General features: G+C 46.8%; 1 protein-coding gene across 16 annotated transcripts in view; it reads right to left on the minus strand.

Moving 5' to 3' along the window:
* Positions 1–24,130, minus strand: part of NFASC (neurofascin) — a 192,079-nt gene that overhangs the window by 143,130 nt on the left and 24,819 nt on the right. Inside the window, exon 1 of one of the 16 annotated variants that reach the window (XM_054466911.1) lies at positions 6,716–6,924. The exons of the other annotated variants lie outside the window; for them this stretch is intronic. Within the exon in view, the coding sequence (XP_054322886.1) occupies positions 6,716–6,802 (87 nt within the window). The 5' untranslated portion in view covers positions 6,803–6,924. Of the gene's footprint in view, positions 1–6,715; positions 6,925–24,130 lie in introns of those variants that run through there. 16 annotated transcript variants of the gene reach the window in all.

Consider the following 24,130-nt stretch of genomic DNA (forward strand, 5'->3'; position numbering starts at 1 on the left):
CCACTCCAGGTCCTGGTGTGAGGGCAGGTTGAACCAGGAGAAGTTGCTAGGAGGAGCTGCTGAGCACTCAAATACCATAATGACCCGAATAGATATTTGTACACCAATGTTTATGACAGCGTTACTCACAATAGCCAAAAGGTGGAAACAACCCAAATGTCCATCAATGGATAAATGGATAAACAAATGTAGTATATATTGATAAATAAAAACAAAAGCCTAAGCCCCCCGATCGACTGCATGGAACCCCTCTTGGCCAAGGGGACCCCCATAGAAACCTTAAAAATTGAGTTCCAGGCCATGATGGGATGGAAGGTCAGACATGCCTCATTATACCTCCCACCTCAATAACTACTATCAGAGTTTCCTTCCTAAAGGTTAAATAGAAACTTGCCCTTTCCAAAGACTTGCTCCACCCCCGATTTCAACCAACTGCCTCTCTGTTCCATTTTGCAGTTTTGATACAAGTGACCAGCATTGCCTCCCAACAGGAGACCACTGACATGCACTGGTTCTGGCCTTTTCACAGACGCTGTGTATAGGATGCCTCTGTGCCTTCCATTTCACCATTGGGTGTACAGAGCCTAATTTTAATGCATTTAAATGTGAAGTCTCCATTCCAAAGTGAACATGAGATGTATGTAACATGCATGTTTGCTTACTATGCATGTGTGCATCCCCCGTTTTGTGAAAATTCATAGCTCCTCCTATAATCTATTAAATATATATTTATATATTATTTAATATTTTAACATTTAATATTATTTATATATAAATATATAAATAAATATATTATATATATATATATTTAGCCAACTCATTTGGCATAAATTCCTGTTCTACCCTTCCCTCCATCAAAGTGCCAGCTTTTGGTTTCTACCAGAGGCTATGCTTCCGAGCCTACAAGCTGCTGCAACTCTTTATAAAAAATAAAGCTCTCCTCTCCACATTTATGAGTCTCATGATTCTTCAGTTGACAACACATACAGTAGAATATTATTCAGCCTGGAAAAGGAATAAAATTCTGATACTTGCTGCAATATAATAAGCCTTGACAACATTACGTTAAGTGAAATAAGGCAGACACAAAAGCACAAATACTGTATGATTCCACTTATTGAGGTTCCTAGTGTAGTTAAGTTCAAAGAGAGAGAAAGTAGAATGGTGGTTGCCAGGGGCTGGAAGGAGGGGAGAATGAGGAGGTAGTGTTTAATGGTCAGTTCTAGTTGGGGAGGATGAAAGGGTTTTGAAGATGGGTGTAGTGATGATGGTTATATAACAAATGAATGTACTTAATGCCACCAAACTGTACATTTAAAAATAGTTAAAATAGTAAATTGTATGTTGTGCATATTTTACCATGACGAAATAAGAAAATAATGACAAAAGAAAGAAAAGAAAGATATATCATAATGGCAACATTTTGGCTTTAGTTTATATCCTTTTTTCCCTAGAGCTGAAAGCATCCTTAAAATATGCAGGGGCTGTGGGGTGGGGGTGGACTGTAGACTGGATGAGGAGATTTTTAGGGGGCAATAGAAATATACTTCATCTTGATTGGAGTGGTGGTTACATGGGGCATATACATTTGTCAAAATGCATCTGTACTCTAAAATGAGTACATTTTATTGAGTGTAAATTATACCTTGATACAGTTGATTTTCAAAGTTGAGAAAAAAACAAAAATGAACAAACAAAAAATCCCTAAGAAATAAAGCAAGAGAGCCCCATGCCTTACTAATAATTTAGGATGCCTATCTTAAAGGCTCAGGAAGGAAGACAATACATCCCAAATGACTGTGTATTACCAGGCAATTCTAGGCTGAGTCTAAGAGGGTTGCAGACCCCTCCTCCTTCCACTTTTCTCCACCAACCCCGGAATTTCAGAGTCAGTCAAACAAAGACCCTATCAGACCTCTCCTCAGGCTGATAGAAGTTAGAGTTCCAAATGTTCCCTCAAAAACTAGTTAATAACATCCTGTCTTGGTTGGAGATTTGTGGGAGTGGGGAGGAACAGGGTGGCTGGTATCTACCATTGGCTTCTGGTGTGTGCTTAGGGCCATTACCATGTCACTTACATCTTCTCCTACAAAGAACCCACAGCAGGGGACCTGAGGGGCGTGGCAGGGAGAGGGGGCGGAGGGGAGTGCTCAGAAGAGAACCCGGGCCTGGAGATCCGAGCAATCTCATTGGACTGCACCTCTCCAGCCCTCGAGGCCTCCCAACAATCTGCAATCATTTTGCAGAATGTTTCCTCCTAGACTGTTTTTAGGGAAAACAAGCACCTTAACTTTCTAATCCCGTATGACTCAGGCACCTCCAGATTCCCTACTCTGTTCTTCTTTCCACTTCCTCCAGCAAAATATAGTCACCTCTTAAGCACATGTGACTTCTGGGAGGCAGACAGCCTCAGTAGTGTCACCAGGCTCCTGGTCTAACCTGGAGGCTGACAGAAAACAGTGGAAGGCTGGGGTCTCCCCTCTTCCCTTCAGTGCCTCCCAGGCCTCTTTATGAGAGAAGGGCCCATAGCCAAGGGATGGGGAGTGAGGAAGATGCAATGTGAACAGGAGATTTGGATTTGTTCACAGTCAGAAATCCAGCTTAAGGGTAATCAAAATGCAGATGTGTCTACATCAATATGAGCACCTTATCCAACCCACTTTCTTCTAGAGACTGAATGATTCAAAAAACAACAACGACAACAACCACCACAACAAAGCAGACCCACACTCAAATCTTGACTTTTCTACCTAATTGCTGTGTAACCTTAGGCAAGTCACTTAACCTGTTTCCCCATCTACAAAATGGGGATTGTGGTATTTGCCTCCATTAGGTTACTGAGGGACTAAATAAAGACATATCAAAGAATGGAGCAGTGACTGAGGGTAGCCAGAAAGTATGATGCTACCTGCCCCCACCACCCACCCCTCTCATTTTGACCTTATTCAGTCTACAGCAAAGTGGAAAGTTACCTCTCCTTTTCCAAAGGGATTATAAATGTGGGGCTGACTCTATCACCGGGCCCCCCTTTAAATGTCAAGAGAAGTTTGCTTTAGGCATGCAAACTGTGCTTGAATCCCTGAGAAGTCTAAACCAAGATGACATTCAGACCAGGCCCCAGGCCTAGGTGGGAAGGGTAGAAGGGCACCGGCAGAGGCGGGAAGGATCTGGGGCAGATGCCATCAGGACCCAGGGCCCGAGGGTGGAGGGAAGTAGATTCAGGATGGTGGGTTGGAAGTGCAGGAATGGGAACTGGGGGCAGGGCCCTGGAGAGCCTGTCACAGGGCAGAGCGGGTGGAATAAAGCCACGTGATTCCACTCCCAGGCCGCCAAGCAGCCAGATACTACTGAGCTGTGAGGAAGAACAGGAAGTCAGAAGCCTGGCATACAACAGAAGACGATGCTCACCTCTAGAGACCCAAAATGGGGCCAAAGGCAGCCCAGGGGGCAGAAGAACTGGAATTTAGCATGTGGCCTTGCACTGGCTCCTATGACAAAAGGGAGTGGCAGCAGGAAGCAACGTGGAGACCATGGGTTATTTAACCTGAGCCAAGCCGAGCAGCAGAAGACACAGTGAGGACACCTCCAACATGGGCCTGTCCCCCAGCGGAGGAAGATTTCGGCAGGGTAGGAACGAAGGGGAACGAAGGCTGCATAGCACTGGACAGAGAGCCTCCTCCTTCCTACTCCTGTTCTAATGATTTCATGGATTAGTTCATTTATCTTCTCAAAATCCAAGAGGCAGATGCTATTAATATCACACTTGACAGATGATGAAACCAGAGGTCACCCAGCTAGGGGCTGAACTGGGACAGTTCCCCAGCAGTCTGGCTCCACCCCCACCTGTCCACCCACTGCGCCATGCTACTTGCAGGGTGTTAGTTGCCCTGCTCCCCACTGCAGCTCCTGGAGGGAGACGACACAGCCCCTACCCCACCCCCAGAACATTCTCCTGAGACTGCTGCCATGGTACAGATCAGGGTGACAGAGGGGAAGTAAAAGCTACAGCAGCCCAGCTGGTTGGCAAAGAAGAGTCCCCCATCCCCATCCAGATGGCTCACCAAGCCCACTGAGGGGCTCTTTTCTCTGGCTTCTTCATTGCCTCAGATTGGAGGGCCCCCAGCAGCTGTCCCCAGCACACATGACCCACAGATGCTTGTGTCCTAGGTAAAGAACGAAGCATTCCCCGGGATCTGTCCAGCTTCTTGTGTGCTCTGTGGTGGGAGGCCCAGGAACACAGGCCCCAGCAGAAGCCAAAGGCTTCTTTCTGGGTGAACAGGCACATCTGACTCAAAGGCAGAAATGAAATGTCCACTAAACCACGGGAGTGGTTTCTCTCTCTCTCGGGCTTCTTCTCTAAGCCTGGGGGATTCTCTGGCCTCCCTGGCCTTTTCCTAGGACTCCAAATCCCAGCCAGGTACTTGGTGTACCCAGAGCTGCTGGCTGGTTGCTCCCTGTTCTTACCGACACATGGTCCAGCATCTTTTATGGCAGGCCACTGCTGGCCCAGGGTCCAGAAAACAGAGCTGCCAAAATCCCAAGAGAGAAAATCTCTTGAGTGGTCATTAATCCAGAGTCCAGCCTGCAAGACAGCTCCCTTCTGAAATGCAAGGTGCCTCTCAAAGATCTGGAAGGAAGAACATTTCACACAGCCCCCATCACTGTCAGGAAGTATTTCCTTGCATCTGACCTCAGTCCTTCTTATGGACACCAAAATAACCTACTTTATTGCCTTCTACTGAAAGGCAACATGGCAGCAAGCTCCAAGAGACTCCAAGCATAGGGGCTCTAAAAGAGCAGGTTCTTGGGCCTGGCTCAGTCACCGACAGTGTGACACTAGGCAACATGCTTAACTTCTCTGGGTTTCAGGATCCTGGATTTTAAAATGAAGATAGCATAGGTTGTTGGAAGGTTTATATGAGGACAGACATCCAATGCTCAGAGCACTGCCTACCATGGAGAAGGCTCTCAGTGAAGAGGAGCCATTGTGATTATAGTTGTTGATGGTGTTGCCATCACTGGGGGAGGCCATCTCATCAATTCCTCCTATTGCACCCTGAGCACATCAGCCTCAGAGAGAGGGTTGTCCAAGGATGACTCAGCCTGCCCAACTCTATGATGAAGGCCCTCACCTTCCAGGAAGCCTCCCACAGCAAATGACAATGTTACAACAGAGCCAGTAGGAGCCCCCAGAAAGCTTGGTGGAGGACACTGGGTCATTCCTCCAGGCCAGGTGCCCAGCCGGCTGACTGCAGTTGAGTTGACCACACACAAGCCTGCACTCCCCAGCCCCAGCTGTCTCACCAGCTCCTGTGCATTCAGCCCAGCAATAAACCACAGAAACAGTGCTCCCAGGAGCATGCAGATGCTTCTAAAAATAGGCACTGCTCCTTCAGACAGTGGGAGGGAGATGGGAAGCAAGTGTCCACAGTGCCTGTGGGAGCCAAGGAAAGTCCAGGAAGGAGCTGCAATTCTCTGTAGAGCCTCCTCATCATCCTGTGGCACTCAGGCCCGGGATGCGTGATGCTCAGGGAAAACTGTACCGTTTGCTTTGTGTAAACGGTTGAGGGAGCACTCCGCAATGTTCCTGACACTCTGTCCTGGGGTGAGGTCTGGCTGCCTCTGGGAAGGTTGAATTGGTCTGAGCCAGGCAGGCAATACTCCAATAACCTGGGATCATCAGTTTGTTCTGGCCCTAATGCAGCCTCGAACCTTCCTGGGTTAAGTACGGTCACTGAATCTTCAACCCAAACAAAACTTTAAAGTCACTGGATCCAAACCCCTGCTTCAGGGAGCCCTGTACCCAAAAGGACAAGACAGACTGTCCCTTCCACTAGCCTCCTTTTTCCCTCCCAACCAACAACAAACCAGTACACATCTCTGTAGACAGAGCTGTCTTGACATGAAAGTCTCCTAACTCAGAGTAGCTCTGGACCAAAGCCACTTCCAAAGGTCAAAGTGAACATCATCAGCCAGGCCAGGTGACACAAGCCTGTGTGGGCTCTGTCTTCACTCTTGTTTTGGTTTAGCACGAAGTGACAGGAAACCAAGGCTCCTCTGACCCAGAAACTGCTCTCCATCCCTAGAAGCCAGCTGAGAGCAAAAGGGACTATTCTCACTTCCTCCCAACCAGCAGCTTCCGCATTCCTGGCCTGAGATCCAGAGATCCAGAGATGCCGAGACTTAGGAGGGAGACAGCTGGTTTGAGATGGTGGAGCCCAGAGCAAATGGCCAAAGGAGGGAACAGGAAAAGACTAACATAGGACAGAGACATGCCACAGAGTTAACACAGGCTTCACAATTAGATGCACAACACTGATTCTCCCTCCTCCAAAATGCTCTCCGGCATCTCACTTTTCCAGACACCCTCATTCCTCAAATCAAAGCTCCCCTGCCCACCCATACAGGGGCTTTGGAGCCTTGTCCTTGGCCTCCCTTCCTCCTAAAATGTCAGCTTATTTAGGACAGGAGACCAGTACCACCACCTCTTTCCCCTTCAAGCCTGCCTACTTCATATTTCAGATCTTAACCCCAACCAATCCACTCCCTGGGCTAGGAAGATTCTTGCAGCCCTTGTGCACAACCACAGTCTTAGCTTTGTTGGGAAAGTATGCACAATCCTAGCACACACCGCTTCAGAGTCTTTGAAGGCCAAAGCAGGAGGAATGGGGTAAGGATGAGAGGCCAAGAGGGAGGGCAGAGTTGGCCATCCTACCTCTCTCCTGAAGGAGCCATGGTCTGGTTCATCCAGCATCTTCTCAGTCTCCCTCCATGGGGACAGGTGGGGAGGGAAGCCAGGCATTTCTTAGGCCCCAGGCCATCCCAGCTGGCAGACTTAGGCCTGAGCAAAATCCCAGCAAGATCCTTCTTTTCCCTGAAAATTGGCCTCAGAGAAAACACAGCAGCCCTGACTTGGGTGGAATCAAAATAATTCCTGGCTTCCCTGGTCCTTGTCACCCCCCACCGGCCACCTCCCCAGCCCTCCATGGCATAAACAGGGCTTTATTATCTCAAGCCCACCATGTCCTCTGAGAATGCCATGAATGGAACACCACACAATACACTTGTTTATTAATAACCACTCACCCCTCCCTCGGCCAGCTTGCTCACTCGCTCACCGCTGGGTCCCCCTTATGCATAATGGAAGAGTTGTGTGGCCCATGACACAAGCCAGGCTGTGCTCCTGAGGGGATAGACAGAGAGACGTACCAGGCCGGGCCAGGCTCCCCAAGGCGGGGGTGGGGTGGGGAGCAGACCCCCTGTTAAGATTCAGAGACGTCATGTTTTGTAGGGGAGCACAGTGTGGCGGGGGTGGTCCTGGCCCTCCCCCATGCACACGTCCTCCATGAACCCAAGCCAGGGGTGGCAGCTGGTCATGTAACCTTTATGTAATACCCACCCTGTTCTATCCAGGGCTGTGTGCTGGCCCTGCACAGGACAATGGCTCCCGCACAGAACAATGGCTCTCCGCAACTTTGGTCCCCCGGTCCACTTCTGCTCGAGAGCCTCAGGACAAACCTCTCTCTTTCACTTGACAGCCCATTACACATTTGATTACAGCCATGAGTGTGGCCCTTGTCCCTATCTTCTGCAGGCTAAATATCTCCAGTCCCTTCAACCTCCCCTCATGAAACTATTTCCACTCACCACATTGTCCTGCTTCCTCTGAGATGGACAAACTTCACTGGGTCAGAGATTCTCCTAGAGTGTAAGGCTCAGCTCTCCTACCCTCCTGGAGGAGGCGTCCCCTGATAACAGCCTTCCCAGAAGGGAGTTTGGAAAAACATGAAAACATCTTAAAAATGTTTATACCCTTCATTGCATAAATTCCATTTCTGGGAATGGATCTTAAATAATCAAAGATAATTAAAATATTTAAGTCACACAAATATTCAGCAGAATATTGTTTATAATGATAAGAAAAAGTTAGAAACAACCTAAACAACCATCACTACTGGAAATGATAAACAAACTACGGCACACCCATGGTTTGAAAGTCAGTACAGTGTGGAGATTATAAGAGCTCTGGAGCAGGCGACCTGGGTTCAAAATTTGGCTCTGCCATTTATTGGCTGTGTTGCCTTGGGCAAGTTACTTAGTGCGGGCAAGCCTCGGACAACTGTGCCTCAGTTTCCTTATTTGTATAACTGGGATCACAGTATCAACTCGAGTTACAAAGATTCTCTAAATGACAATACCTAATACGTATGGTAAATGCTAAGAAACTGGCCTATACTCTTAATACTCTCATAAGCAATGAAATATGATATATTTTATCAAAATGATAAAATAATATAGTGAAATATTTTAATAAAATGGAAGATTGAGTGAAAAACATTACAAATATAGGAGAAGAATGACTATCTTTGAGCAGTGAAATTATGGATAATTTGCTTTTTTTCCCCTTTGTGCTTATTTATCTTTTCTAAGTGTTCTGCAATGTCAACATAAATCACTTCTGTTAACAAGATAAAGTACTTGTTGTGGTATGGCGCCCAGGGCAGGGCATAATTTCCCCACACAGGGTGCATGGGGCAGCCCTTTGGGACAGGCTCATGTTGTGATGCTTCTTCAACCACCACATCCCACTATTGGCTTATACTGAGCTTCAAGTCAAGAGTCCGCACTGCCACCCTGACTCCCTCCAGCCCCACATCTAGCCCCCATCCGGCCTTTTCACAGGGGCTCCTGTTGAGCCATTTCTCTTGCCTATAATGAATATAGGGCTAACGGAGTTTGTAAGGGAATGGGAAGGATAGAGGGGAAAGGCACAACCAGGATGGAAGGCATTGGCCCTAAGACTCAGAGCCAGAACAGAGTGAGCAGCCTAGGTCAGGGGCAAAGTCCTGCCCCAGAAGAGGCAGCCCTTTTCCATATCAGCAAAGTACAGAGGGGTTAATGAAGAGATCAGATTGATCCCACACTGAAGAGGAACAAAAGGGGATAAAATGCTGAGAAAATCAGGTGGCATCCAGATGACCCCCTGCTGGATGGCCTGGGGGTTGGAGGGGTGGGCAGACCCAGAGGGTAGCTGCCCCCATGCTCCTGCCTCCTGTTCTCTGCCTGCTCTGAGCTCAGCTCAGTGTTGGAAGCCATTGCTTTTGCAGTTTCTGTGGCTTTTCTCCTCATACAGGCAGCCACACCAGCCCACCCCATCTCCCAAAGCCACCTGTGGACAGCGGCCCCCTTCTCAACCCAGGGAGCCGAATGCCGATAGGGAACGGGAAGCCAGGAGGGGTTGGCAGCCAGAAAGAGGGATGTGGTGGGGGAAGACAGCTGCTGGGCAGGCCTGAATGTGGGTCACATTCACAGAGGACAGCCCGCGCCAATGCAGAGTGGCTCTAGTAACAGCTGGCCTGCCTGGGGGAGAGCGCCAGCACGTCCTAGGCATCCTAGACAGGGCAGCCGGGTCGTGCTCCCCCCATTCCCCAAGGCTCACTCCCCTGCCAGCCACAGCTCCCTCCAAAGAGGTCTGGTGTGCCACATCCAGCCCACCTGCTCTCTCACACCAGAAGAGATCAGCAATACAATGACTCAGGGGAACTGTTGATCTTGTGGCCAAGTGTAGCCCACAGGGACTTGGGGACAGGGTGGACTGAGCAGGCCAGAGGCCCTCCAGCTGGATTTGCTCACTGACTGTAACTACTGCAGCAAAGGGTCCAGTCTCATCCCTGGGTGCATAATCCCCACTTTCCAGCATGGAAAGTGAATGCTATTACAACGGGAAACTTGCCACCACAAAGTATTTTGTCTGAAATATTTAAGCAGAAGCTAAGTTACCCTGTCAGAGGAGCTTAGAAATCTCAGCACTGAGTGGGAGGTAGGATGCGACTGCCTTGAGAGCCTGTCCAGGGCTGAGACCCCAGGATGACCCAGGGCTGGAAGCCAAGAGACAAGTCATTTAGAAGGGAGCCTTGGAGGAGGGTGTGAGGTGCCACCAGGTAGCCATGGGCTGAATCGGTACCTGCCAGGGCCTGTCTCTGTCTCTGCTTGGAGTGGCTGCTGTGTGGGTCTGCCTGTGACTATGCCTATGCATGAGCGAGTAACTGTAAGTGCATGGATGGCATGTGTGTCTCTGGGGAGGGGCTTCAGTGAGTGTGAGCATGTTCTCGCCGTGTGTGTGTGTAAGCGTCTTGGTGTATGTATAAGTCTAAATGTGCATGTATACCTGCCAGGCTTGGTGGGCATTTGTGTCTATCAGGCACAGGGGATCTATCTGACTTGTATGTGTGTGCTTTAGTGTGACTCAGGACATGTGGGCACCTGTCAGCCTTCATGTGTCTATAGGTATCTCAGGACATGCGTGTGGTGTTGAATGTGTTTTCTTGGGTTTACAGATTGTGTAGTGTCTGTGTGTGTGTGTGTGTGGTGAGTTCTGATAGTATGGCTATGTGTTTTGATATGTGGGTCTCTAGGTCTCAGTGTGTTTGTTTGTCCTAGTTCCTGTATGTGTGTTTGTGGGCACATATGTCTATCTGGATATGGGTATTGTATTTCTGTTTCTGTGTGGGTGGAGCAGTCCCATGGTCTCCCTGTTGTTACCAGAATGCTCTCCAATTAGGAGCAACACTAAATAAATCTTCCATGTGCAAATCCTACAGGGACTCCCTGTTTCTGCAAAATAAAATCTAGCTCCTCCAGGCTGACATCTAGGGGTCCCCCCTTGTCAGCATTCAGTAATCTGACTGCACCTGTTTTTCTCCAAATGTCCAGGATAGTAACATCTACACTGCTGCTTTTTTTGTTTCTTTGCCTAGAATTCCTTTACTCCATCTGTGGAGTAAAATTTGCCTAACAAATCCTATTCATCCTCTAAGGCCCAGTACCAATGCCACCTCCTCCAGGAAGCCAATCCAACCCTTCATGTCCACGCACTAACCATGGATATGGTGCACCAGATCTCTCAGTGTGGGACACGAACTCTCCTGCCCTGGCTTCCAAAGGACATTATGTATCTCCCTCACTAAGCAAAGATTCATTGGAATGATATGTGCAAATATTTCCTTCTCTACCAGATGATGAAAAACTTATAGTCAGAGAGTTCATATTACGTCCTTTGCAGCTTCCAAGGTGCCTAGTTTGATGTATTGCACACACAGGCTTGCAGTGAATGTTTACTAAACTTGAGTTCAGCTATGCAGCAAGCTGTGAGTGGAAAGAGTGCTCACTGCCTCAAGGCCTTTAGAGCTGAGCAAGTATAAGGCACAGGCCTGAGAGTTTCCAGCCCCAGGGTGCTGTAGGGCTGGGAAAAGCCTTTTGCGCTTTCCGGACTCAGGATAGGTAGCTGAAAGAGCCTTTTCAAGGTCAAATGAGACAGGTCTGCCAGCTTCTTAATTCTTGGAAGCATGGTTACCTAAGAACTGACCTCTCAAGGGCTCGGCATAGCTCCAAAAGCCCCATCCACACTGGAATCATATCCAACTCCTGCAGCCAAGACGGCATCCAGTTACCATTTTTCCTTTAGCAGCCCTTGATCATCCTCTCTGCCCCTACTACGCACACACCCCAAATCCCACGGTTCTCTCAGGTGGGCTGAGGTTTGGCAGTGTGAGGATACAGCTTATTCTGCCTCTTCCGCCAGCCAGAGCTCCAGCCTCCAGAGCTGAGCTAGACCCTGATTGCTGCTGATGGGGAAGGGAGCAAGAAGCACTCTCCAAGACTCAGTGCTAGGAGAAAGTCCACTTGAGCAAAGTTGTGGATGACTGCACTTTGGCTGCCCCTTGAAGGAGATAGCAATGTTTGACTCATAGTTTTAGGGCAGTCTACCAGAAAGGTTAAATTTTACAAAAGGATTGGCATATCAAATATTGATAAGGGTGTGGTACAAATGGAACTCTCATACACTGTTGGCAGAAGGGTAAATTGGCACAATCACTTTGTAAAACTGCCAGTGTGTACTAAGGCTGAACATACTTCTATCCTGTGGCCCCACAGTTCTACCTCTGGGTATTCAGCCAACAGAAACCAGCACTATGCTCAAGAATGATTATACTCAAATTCATATGAAATTGCAAGAGGCCTCAACTAGGCAAAACAATCTTGAAGAAGAAGAATAAAGTCAGAGACTCACATTTCCTGATTTCAAAACATACTACAAAGCTATGGTAATCAAATCAGTGTTGTAGTGGGATAAGGAAAAACTTTTATACCAATGGAATAGAATTGAGAGTCCACAAATAAACCCATATTTCTATGGTCAACTGATTTTTGACAAGAGTACCAAGTCCACTCAATGGGGAAAGAACAGTTTCTTCAACAAATGGTGCTGGGAAAACTGGATTTCCACATCAAAGGAATGAAGTTATACCCCAAACTACAAACCTCACACTACAGTAGTCTCCCCTGCCTTATTCAAAGTTTTGATTTCTGAGGTCTCAGTTACCCAAGGTCAACTGTGGTCTGAAAATAGGTGAATACAGTACATTAAGATATTTTGAGAGAGAGACTACATTCACATGACTTTTATTACAGTATAACTTTTCTATTTTATTATTTGTTATTGCTGTCAATCTGTTACTGTGCCTAATTTATAAATTAAACTTTAACATAGCTATGTATGCATAAGAAAAAACATAGTATATATGGGGTTCAGTACTACCCATGGTTTCAGGCATCCACTGGGGATCTTGAAATGTATCCCTCATGGATAAAGGGGCACTACTATATATAAAAACTGAGTCAAAATGGGTCAACGACCCAAATATGAGTGCTAAAACCATAAAACTCTTAGAAGAAAACTAGAAGTAAAACTTCATAACCTTAGGTTTGTTAATGGACTTTTAGATGTAACACCGATGCACCAGCAACAAGGATGAGATAAACTGGGCTTCATCAAAATGTAAATCTTTTATGTATTGAAGGATGTTATCAATAAAGTGAAAAGACAACCTACAGAATGGGAGAAAACAGATGCAAATCCCAAGGTTCTCTAGGGTAGGCTGAGGGTTTGTGCTGTGAAGATACAGCTTATTCCACTTAATAAGGGTTTAATATCCAGGCTATATCAGGAACTCCTAAAACCCAACAACAATAACCACAACAAAAGACCAAAAGCCAATTTAAAAACAGCAAGGAACTTTGAACAGACATTTCTCCAAAGAAGACACATAAATGGCCAAGAAGCACATGAAAAGATGTTCAATATCACTAATCATTATAGCGAAATGCAAATCAAAACAATGAGATACCACTTCACACCTACTATAGGATGTGTGGAGGATGGCTATAATCAATAAAATGAAAAATAACAAGTGTTGGTGAGGATGTGGAGAAATTGGAACACTTGTACACTGCTGGATGGGAATGTAAAATAGTGCAGCCACTTTGGAAAACAGCCTGGTAGTTTCTCAAAAAGTTAAACATAGAGTTACTATACGACCCTGCAATTTCACTCCTAGGCGTATACCCAAAAGAACTGAAAACAGGAATTCAAACAGGTACTTATATACAATATTCATTGCAGCATTGTTCACAATAGCCAAAAGATGGAGACAATGCAAGTGTCCTCAACAGATGAGTGGATAAACAAAATGGTGTGCCTTCATACCATGGAATATTATTCAGCAATAAAAAAGAATGAAGTTCTGATACATTTCAACCTTGAAAATATTATGCTAAATGAAATAAACCAGACACAAAAGAACAAATACTGTATGATTCCATTTATGTGAAATATATGTAATGTAATGGACAAATTCATAGAGACAGAGAGTAGATTCAAGATTACCAAAGGCTGGGAGGAGTAGATAATAGGAAGTTAATGCTTAATGGTTACAGAGTTTCTTTCTTTCTTTCCTTTCTTTCTCTCTTTCTCTCTTTCTCCCTCCTTTCCTTTCCCTTTCTTCCTTCCTTCCTTTTCTTTCTTTCTTTTTTTATTTTTTTTGAGACACAGTCTTGCTTTTTCACCTAGGCTGGAGTGAAGTGGCGCGATCTTGGCTCACTGCAACCTCTGCACCCTGGGTTCAAGCGATTCTCCTGGCTCAGGCTCCTGAGTAGTGGGACTACAGGCGCCCGCCACCACGCCTGACTAATTTTTGTATTTTTAGTAGAGACAGGGTTCGCCGTGTTGGCTAGACTGGTCTTGAACTCCTGACCTCAGTTGATCCACCCCCCTCGGCCTTCCAAAGTGCTAGGATTACAGACCTGAGCCACTGTGCCTAGCTGGTTACAGAGTTTCTATCTGGGGTGAAAACGTTCTGGAAACAGAAAAGTAGTGATGGTTACACAACATTGTGAATATACTAAATGTAACTGAGTTGTATGTCTACAAAATGGTTGAAATAGCAAGTTTTCTATTATATAGACAACTGTGTTTTATCACAATAAAAATGTTTTTAAAAATCACTGCAACATCCTTCCCTACTTTGCTGTCAAATCCATCAATATCTGACCCCAAATAAATGATTGCTGGGATAAATGAGACAAAGACATGAAACAGTTTTCAGAAGCGCTATTTCCCCAGAGGGCGATATTCTTCAAACCCCGGAGTGAGTTACTGTGGTGATGGCATGGAGCTGGGGATCTATTCTTGGCTCTGAAATTCCGCTGACCTTGTCATCCACTTCCCAGGCCTGGTTGTCAAATGGGGACAGTGTCACCAATCTCCAGTGTACCTCTGAAATCTCGAAAGAACCAGACTAAACTCCGACCCATCACTTCCCTCCAGTCTACTCTCCAGATGACTTTACTTCTACCCCATTCTCTGCTGACTTTAGTTTTTGAACGAGGAGGAAAAATATCACATCCAGTAGGTCAAACATACCCAGCACATTGGCCTATGTGCTTGGTCCAAAGCTTCTCTGCCAGGCTTCCAAAGCTGGCTAAAATATTTAAAGTTTACAGGGAAGCCTTGAGTAGTCTAGGCTATAGCACATCTCTATGTGCTATTCAAAAAATTTTAAAACTTAACTCACCAAGGTTCCAGTTCACCTGTACTTCTCACCAGCCTCCCTCCTCACACTGCCCTCCAAAGATAGAGAATAATAAAAATAGCAACGTCCCCTTCCTAGCCAGACTACCTAAGTGACCTCCTAACCCTTATGAAGATGAGATGCTTGTTCTAAGCCTTTGGTCTCCCCACTGACCCTTCTCCTCTCTAGCAGCTGGGTAATACTATTTTGTGTGAACCATCCCACCAAACTCCCAGGTTATATTTTAAACTTGATCTCTCTAAAACTCCTAAAGTAAAACTCTTTGATTTCCTGGAGGTGTACATAATTCAATAACCATTCACATCGACTTTTTATTATATGCCTATAAAGCCTTCCAGCTGAACTTTTAAATGAACACACCAGAATTTATACATTTAAATTAGTGCTGTCTCCTTCAAAGAAGTCCCCTTGGGAAGCTATATACATATTCCAACAATGCACCCGCCAGTGCTTAGAACATTTCAGAAGCTTTTCTTTTGGAACTGCTTTCAAGCCTACAGTATATTCTTTTGATGGGACCCCATGGTGGCAAATCTTTATCCTATGAGGGTAGATGGTAATTTTTTTTCTTAAGTTGAAAGATAGAGCCAAGAACAGGAAAGATGGTGGGTGATGCAGTTGGGAATACTGTTTAGTATCAAAAGCAAAGAATGATTATCAAGGCAAGAACTCTGAAGGCTATTCCTACACAGGATGAAACAAGGTTTTGAGCACTGGCTTCATTATAGGAACAAATATGCAGCCCGCAACATGGTACAGTTTCAGAGGACAGCACATGTATGAGTAAATAAGATCTGGTAACACCACTAAAAATAATTAGAAATCACCCCATTGTTAATGCTAGATCCCCATGTTGTGTCTACTCACGTCACTGCGTCTTGACCAGGGGCTGGGAACCAGAAACGAACCAAAAGTGGCTGCCAAAGTTCATGAGTCTGGAGTGGGTACAGGGAGGCTGTCCACTCGCTCAAAAGAAGACAGAGACTGGCATGTGTCAAGAAGTGAGAAGAGGCCGGGTGCAGTGGCTCACGCCTGTAATCCCAGTACTTTGGGTGGCCGAGGTGGGCAGATCACGAGGTCAGGAGATCGAGACCATCCTGGCTAACATGGTGAAACCCCGTCTCTACTAAAAATACAAAAAATTAGCCGGGCGTGGTGGCGAGAGCCTGTAGTCCCAGCTGCTTGGGAGGCTGGTGCAGGAGAATGGCGTGAACCCTGGAGGCGGAGCTTGCAGTGAGCTGACATCATGCCACTGCACTCCAGCTTGGGCAACAAAGTGAGACTCCGTCTCAAAAAAAAAAAAGAAGTGAGATGAGTCTGGCAGTTCCTCAATAAGCCAAATGTTGAATTACCATATGACCCAGCAATTCCACTCCTAGGTATATACCCAAAAGAATTGAAAGCAAGTGCTCAGGTCAGGTGGAGTGGCTCATACCTATACTCCCAGCACTTTGGGAGGCCAAGGCAGGTGGATCAGTTGAGCTCAGGAGTTGCAGGCCAATCTGGGCAACATGGAGAAACCTCTACAAAAAATACAAAAATTAGCTGGGTGTGGTGGTGCATGCCTGTAGTCCCAGTTACTCAGGAGGTTGAGGTGGGAGGATTGCTTGTGCCCAGGAGGTCAAAGCTGCAGTGACAGATGATTGCACCACTGCACTCCAGCCTGGATGACAGAATGAGACCTTGTCTCCAAAAAAAAAAAAAAAAAGGAAAGCAGGTATTCAAACTAAAACTTGTACACAAAATGTTCATAGCAACACTATTCACAATAGCTCAAAGGTAGAAAAAAAAAACCCAAATGGTCCATCATTGGACGAATGGAGGAACAAAAATGTGCCATATACAGATAATTGAGTATTATTCAGCCACAAAAAGGAATGAAGGACTGATCCATGCTACAATGTGGATAAACCTTGAAGACATGATACTAAGTCCACAAAAAGCCATATATTGTATGATTCCACTGATATGAAGTGTCCAGAATAGGCAAGTCTATAGAGAAAAAACTGATTAATGGTTGCCAGGGGCTAAGGGGAAGGAAGAATGGGGAGTGACCACTTCATGGGTAGAGGGTTTCCTTTTGGGGTAATAAAAGTCTTAAGGAATTAGATAGTGGTGGTGGTTGCACAGCATTGTAAATGTACTAAATGCCACTGAATTGCATACTTTAAAATGGTTAAAATGGTAAATTTTAACCAATTTTATGTTAAGTGTATTTTACCTTTTTCCCCAAAGAAAAAAGAAGTGGGCAGAATTTCTGTGCTAAATTCTGCTAGGAGTGCTCTGGTATGGGAGAGCAGCAGCTGCTGGCTCTGGTTGGCAGCTCTCACAGGCAGCAGTGTTGAGACCCTCACAGGTGGCAGACAAGTGAGGGTGGCACAGGGGACACTGGCCCATACTCCAGTGACAGTCAGCCCATGTGCCCTGACCTTTCACCACACCAAAACTTATCAGGCCTTTCATAAATGCTTTTTGATGAGGATTAGAAAGAGGCATGTTGGAAAATGATCCCCTGCAGGGAGAAGCAGGAACAGTTCCTGAGATAAGCCAGAGGAAGACATTTCCAATACAGCTAGTTTTCTTGGTGACTCTAATCTCTGCCTGCAGTATCATGGCCATCTGATTACAACATCACTGCTATCTCTTCTGGGCCATCAGGGTGTGAGCCTGTAGGCTGGGAAGGAGCTGTCCCTTCCCTGAAGATAAGGCTCTTTTCTCCACTGGCAGCTGCTTGTCATGAGGGCAGCCCACGCCACACTCTTCTGCCGGGTAACCCCTCCCTTTCTTCCCTGATCCCAAAGGATGCTCACAGATGCTCCACGGCTATATCTGCACCCCCAGCTCAAGGCTTTATTAGGAAACCAACACACCAGGAAGGCAGCTGAGTTTGGTCTCCAACTGCCCAGCCCCCTTGGCAGCCTCCAGCTTAGGGGTATGTTTTCCTAATCTTTGTGCATGAGGATTTACAAACTCAGAGAAAAGACAAGACCCTTAGCAGCAATTACAAGACTAATAACCTTAAGTCTTAAATGGTTATTTTAGGCCCAGATCCCTTATTAGTTGTGACAGCCAGTAAATCAGGGGAGCAGTGAATTTTAATGTGCATAAAAAACAACTTTAAATATTCAATGGATTCCTTCAGTGCAGCTGTGGGACCCAAGACCCAGCTTCTGGGAAATATTGGTTTAGAGACCCAAGACCCAGTTGTTGTCTCAGACATCCTTCAGACCTGTCTCATGTTTTCCACAACATAGCACAGATAATTTACTGGGCACCCACTATGTGGCACTAAGGACAAAATCCCTGCCATGGAGCTTAGAGTATAGTGAGGTACACAGACTTTCTGGTTGGCCATATGCTCCTGGCATCTTCCTATCCGCTGAGGCCAGGAGGAAGAGATGAAGGACCAACTGCTGTGGCCAATGATGAGTAGTCCCAAGGATGGTCCCATCTAGGGGCTAAGGTGGGAGAAGACCCTGCCCGGCTGCCTGGCTTGGGGGATCTCTCTGAGGACAGAAGCACCTGGCACAGTGAGCAGAGTATGGTTAGAAGTCAGTGCATTCGCCGAGGTGGGGGGATCACCTGAGGTCAGGAGTTCAAGACCAGCCTGGCCAACACGGCGAAACCTCATCTCTACTAAAAATACAAAAATTAGCCAGGCGTGGTGGCATGCGCCTGTAATCCCAGCTACCCAAGAGGCTGAAGTAGGAGAATCGCTGGCACCCGGGAGGCAGAGGCTGCAGTGAGCTGAGACTGCGTCACTGCACTCCAGCCTGGGTGACAGAGCAAGACTCTGTCTCAAAAAAAAAAAAAAAAAAAAAATGTCAGTGCATTCAACTGAATAGCGGAGGGCAAGAGACAGGTGGTAAAACCGGCTGTGAGATAAAGGAGTGCCCCATGTGCTTCCACTAAATCAAGATGCCTGGTGGTGGGGAATCAGTGAGATGGCCCCTCACTGGGGTCTTTCCAGAAAGAAGAGTCAGGGTTACGACCCTGGTGGGGGAAGGAGCTGCTATGGCTGTTGGGAGCCCCAGAGCTCCTACACAGAGCAGGTGCAGGCAGTCTCCACTCCGCAAAAAGGCTCCTGAGACAGTCAAGGAAAATGATGAGGAAGGGAAGAGGCAAGAGAAAGCAGGGAAGGCAGGAGGGAGAGCGGAGGGAGTGAGGAGAGGGGACTCCAGAGGAGTCCCTGCTGGAGCTGCCTGTTGCCATGACAACGCCCTCCTGCCTAGTATCCAGGAATAAATTATTGATCACGGACACTGCTTCTCCCGCCTCCCCGAAGTCCCCAGCGCCCTCTTCGTTGCCATCATGACTCTCTTCCCCTCCACCTGTTCTGTATTTGCTTGGATGAGTCACTCAGACCAAAACAGGAGCCCAGAGGAACCACAAGGCCTCCCCAGATGCCCTTCCCCCTCCCTTATTATTATGCATATTTGGTGTTCTATCCCGATATGGGTGCAGGATGTGACTGAGCAGTATTTGGAGACAGGACCTTTAAAGAGGTAATTAAGGTAAAAGGAGCTCACATGGGTAGGCCTTAATCCAATATGACTGGTATCCTTATAAGAAGAGGAGATTAGGCCGGCCGTGGTGGCTCACACCTATAATCCCAGCACTTTGGGAGGCTGAGGCAGGTGGATCACCTGAGGTCAGGAGTTCAAAACCAGCCTGGCCAGCATGGTGAAACCCATCTCTACTAAAAATACAAAAATTAGCTGGGGGTTATGGCAGGCGCCTGTAATCCTAGCTACTTGGGAGGCTGAGACAGGAGAATTGCTTGAACCTGGGAGGCAGAGGCCGTAGTGAGCTGAGATCGCGCCATTGCAATCCAGCCTGGGTGACAAGAGTGAAACTCCATCTCAAAAAAAAAAAAAAAAAAAAGGAGATTAGGACACAGACACTTGCAGAGGGAGGACCACATGGAGACGCAGGGAGAAGTGGCCATCTGCAGCCAAGTAGAGAACCCTGCAAAAGAAACCAACCCTGTCAACACCTTGATCTCAGGCTTCCAGCTTCCAGAATTGTGGGGAAATAAGTTTCTGTTGCTGAAGCCACCAGGGTTGTGGTACTTTGTTTTGTCAGCCCTAGCAAACAAAAACACCACCCTAGTAGCAATGTACACCCTTTCAAGCCAGCTGACATTTTGGGGCACCCAAGCAGGACTGAAAACATCCCAGCAGCAGGATCAGCAGACTTTGAGATCCCATGTGGTCACACAATGGGCTTCTGGGGGCTGCGACAGGGGAGACAGAGGGCACTCGAGGGGCAGGCAGGACAGCCCAGCCCAGAAACCAGCCAACTGACCTGCTGCTAGGCAGGCAGGGGCACGCCGTGCAGGAAACTGCATATATTTTGGGTTTCTCTGCTCCGACGACCATCACAGCAGGATATTCCAACTTCTAGAATTTCAGTCTCCCAACCTAAGAGAAGACAGGGCTGACGACGCCAGAGCGAGTATGGGAGCAGAATCGAGAAGCAGCCAAGGCTCCTGGCCCAAGCTGGGTGGGATTTTGGGCCCACTTTGAGGAAAAGGTGGCACCTGCTGTGCTGAGTTCAGTGTGTAAAATTGTAAGGGGTCATCTTCCAGTCAAAAGACAAGCACTAGCAAGGAAGAGGAGGGGAAACTGAGCCCTCATGCACTGCTGGTGGGAACATAACATGGTGCAGCCTCTGGAAAACAGCTTGGCATTTCCTCCACAAGCTAAACACAGAATTACCACATGACCCTGCAATTCCATTCCTAGGTATATATATGCCCCAAAGAATTGAAAGCAGGTACTCAAATAAGCACATGTACTTACATGTTCATAGCAGCACTATGCATAATAGCAGAAAGGTGGAAACAGTCCAAAAATCTATTTGCAGGTGAATGGAGAAACAAATCCTGGTATATACATATAAGGGAATATCATTCAGCCATAAAAAGGGATGTAGTACTGACGCATGCTGCAATGTAGATGAACCTTGAAAACATTAGTGAAAACTAAGTGAAAGAAGCCAGCTATAGAAGGCGACATATTGTATGATTTCTTTAATATGAAATATCCAGAAGAGGCGAATTTATACTGACAGAAAGCAGATTAGTGATGGCCAGGGGATAGGAAGAGGGAGAATGGGGAACGACTTTTCAATGGGTATGGGGTGATCTTCTGGGATGTTGAAAAAGTTTCGAAACTAGAGAGAGGAGATAGTTGCACAATATTGTGAATCTGCTAAATGTCACTAAATCGTTCACTTGAAAATTATTAATTTTATGTCATGCAAATTTTACCTCAATAAATTATTTTTAAAATTTAGACATTAGGTACATGGGGGATCATTCTAGTTTCTTTTTTACATATGTTTGGCAGACGTTTCTTCACACAGCCACACACACACACACACACACACCTGTTCTGCATCTCTCCTTGGCACTTTTGTGACCAACTCCATCAGAACTGACCTTCTCCCTGTCCACCACCCTCACTGATGTCCCAAAGTGTAGCTTCATTTAGGAAGCTTTGTCTGCAACAGCTCACAATGGCTCTCCCATCTGTCTGTATATTCACTTTCCCCACCCTGTTGCCCAGTACTCTTAGGGGTCTTCTTGGCCTTTTGAACTTGTTCTTCCAATTGGACTGCAAGCTCTCGAGGGCAAAGACCATACCTTTTCATTCTTTTTACAAGCAGGGAAGCAGGAGGGAACAGCAATTATGAGTCAAAAGGCCCTAGCCGTGGACTGGCGGTGTCACCAAGAGCAAGTTACTCTAATCTCTCTGAGCTTCAGCTTCCTCTTGTGTGAACTGAGGATAATGATAATAGTTGCTTCATAGGGTCATTGTAAGAGTTAATGAAACATATATAAAAGGTCCAACAGGATGGTCTTTCATAAATATTTTTCTTGTGCTTCTCCTCCCTGAAAGCTTTTCCTGCCCAATCCCAGTTACATGGTTTCCACTTTGGAGACCTCATTCAGTGGGTCTCAAAATATCTGCTGGATCTCTAGCTATGTCAACAAGCAGGGATTCTGGGTCTAAAACTCCTGCTTCTAGGAGCATGGAGGGCAGGTGGGACCACAGCAGCAAGGGTTGGAGGGTGAGGTCCAAGGCAATACTTTAGAATTGTGTCCCTGTTCTAAGGGTCCTTGTGTGAGGTAGCCCTGGCCTCTTCTCCTCCAGTCTCTTGGGTCCAACTGCGTTTGACTTGACCTCGGAATTCAGCCCTCACTCAGTGCCCCTCTGCTCAATAATACACCTTGCCCTGTGCTCAGAGGTCTCTTTACTATTCCTTCTCCCCATATCTCACCCACCCCATTCCCACCACAGTCTTTCCTAGGTCCTAATTTCTAAAGTCTTTTTTCATTTTTTCACCATGTATCAAAATATTATTGATCTTTTAAGGTCTAGCTTAAAGTCTGCCTTTTCCATAAAGCCTTCCCCAATGACTCCAGTCAACAGTGGCCTTTCTCCTTCCCAATCCCATTGCTGTCCCTTGGTTCCCAGTTATACAATCAGTTGTGTTTCAGCATGGAATAGTATTCTTAAGTCTTTTTCTGCATGGGTAAACCTTGCTTCCAAATTAAGATAATGCCCTTGAGGTAAAAGGCTAAGTCTCATCATACATATGCTCTATCTACACTAATGCAGCAGCTCTGATAGTGCGAAGAGCACTGTTGCTGGAGTCAGGTGCACTAACAGCAGATAGATGCTGGCTCTATCCCTCACTCACTGATGGAGCCTGAGTCTCAGGAGTCCTTGTGAGGGCTCCCAAGAGTACCTTGCAGTGCTGTCAGGAAGCTCTCCAATGCAAGTAAAAGAGCACTGTGACAATATAAGACACTATTAGCAAAGCACACACTCAATCACTGCGTGATGAGCTGGGTGAAGGTACCTTGTATACCACTCCCAAGTATCTCAGCTTCTCTGATGGTATTGGGTCTGGAGAAGCAGCTATTAGCCCAGAGTGAGGCCAGGAGAGGGCTCAGAGGAAAACTACTTCTTATCAAGGACTTGCCAGGGGACTGAACAGGGAACCCTGAAGAAGCAAAGATTAGGGCTTCTGGCTAAATAGACCCATCTACTGATGATCAGTGCCAAGTGAAAGGAGCAGAAAGTCCCCCAAGTCAGTGCTAAGTTGGCACTAAGTTGATGCTTTGTGTCCCAGAGATGAATGCCCTGGAGAGGGCTAACCAACTTGAAAGAACTCCAGAGTTGTTCATTCCCACAAGGATGGCAAAGTGAAAGGAGATGCTATCCTAAGGAGGCAGCAGCCAAAGGGTTAATCCCAGAGTCATGTGCACACCCACCTGTCCCAGGGTCTCCCCCCTCCTCAAACTGCAGCATCTGCTGGGAATCCATATGCTTTCCCTACTGCAGGTAATTAGGTCAGCTTAGAGGATTTACCAGGTCAGGAGGGTGGGGGAAGGCAATGCAACCGGGGTCTACTGTCTCATGCTAAGTTCCCAGGTGCCAGCTTCCTTACCGGCAAGACAGGCATTCATCTATTGGGTTAGGCATCAACCCAAAATGAAGGGGCCTGACGTGACAGAGATGGAAGTAGGTGAGGCTACTCCCACGCAGCCCCCAACTCGTGCATCCCCTTGATGAGCCCACTACCCAAGGAACAGAGCAAACAAGAGACATTGATAACTGGCCAAGAGTTTTGGCTCTTGCTGAGAGTCTATGAATAGGTCAGGCAAAAAGGCTGGTGGGTGGGGGTGGGGAATGGGCAGCCTAGTGGCAGTCAGTGAACAATTTAGCTATGAGATTATGCTAATGGCTACGTCTAGGTTTGTGAGACAGGCAGGAGGCTTTCTTGGAGCCCTTCCCAAGGAAGAGCAGAAAAGAAGCCAAGCAGAAGCCCCCACAATCAGCTCTCTTGTGGCCTGTCTCTTTCCTCCCCCTCTCTCCCCTACAGATGGGTTCCCCCTTGCCAGGAGAGACCCAGGGGTGTGCCTAGCTGGCCCCAATGGGAAGGAATAGCAGGCAGAAAGGGGGTGTTTTGAGAAACCCAGCTGAGAAACTCATTCACACCTTCACCATGGGGACTCCTTTCTCTCTCTCCAAGTGGGACAAGCCAAGAGCATCAGAGTCTTCTCTCAGTTCAGTGCAATATAGGGGGCTGGCATGGGTTTGGCACAATACCAAGAGATAGCAGCTGTGTGAACAGCTGTGTTTAGGACACATGCACATATACCCAACAAAGGTCTCCCCAGATAG

Source organism: Pongo pygmaeus, chromosome 1 (assembly GCF_028885625.2).
Source record: "Pongo pygmaeus isolate AG05252 chromosome 1, NHGRI_mPonPyg2-v2.0_pri, whole genome shotgun sequence".
Taxonomy (NCBI): Eukaryota; Metazoa; Chordata; class Mammalia; order Primates; family Hominidae; genus Pongo; species Pongo pygmaeus.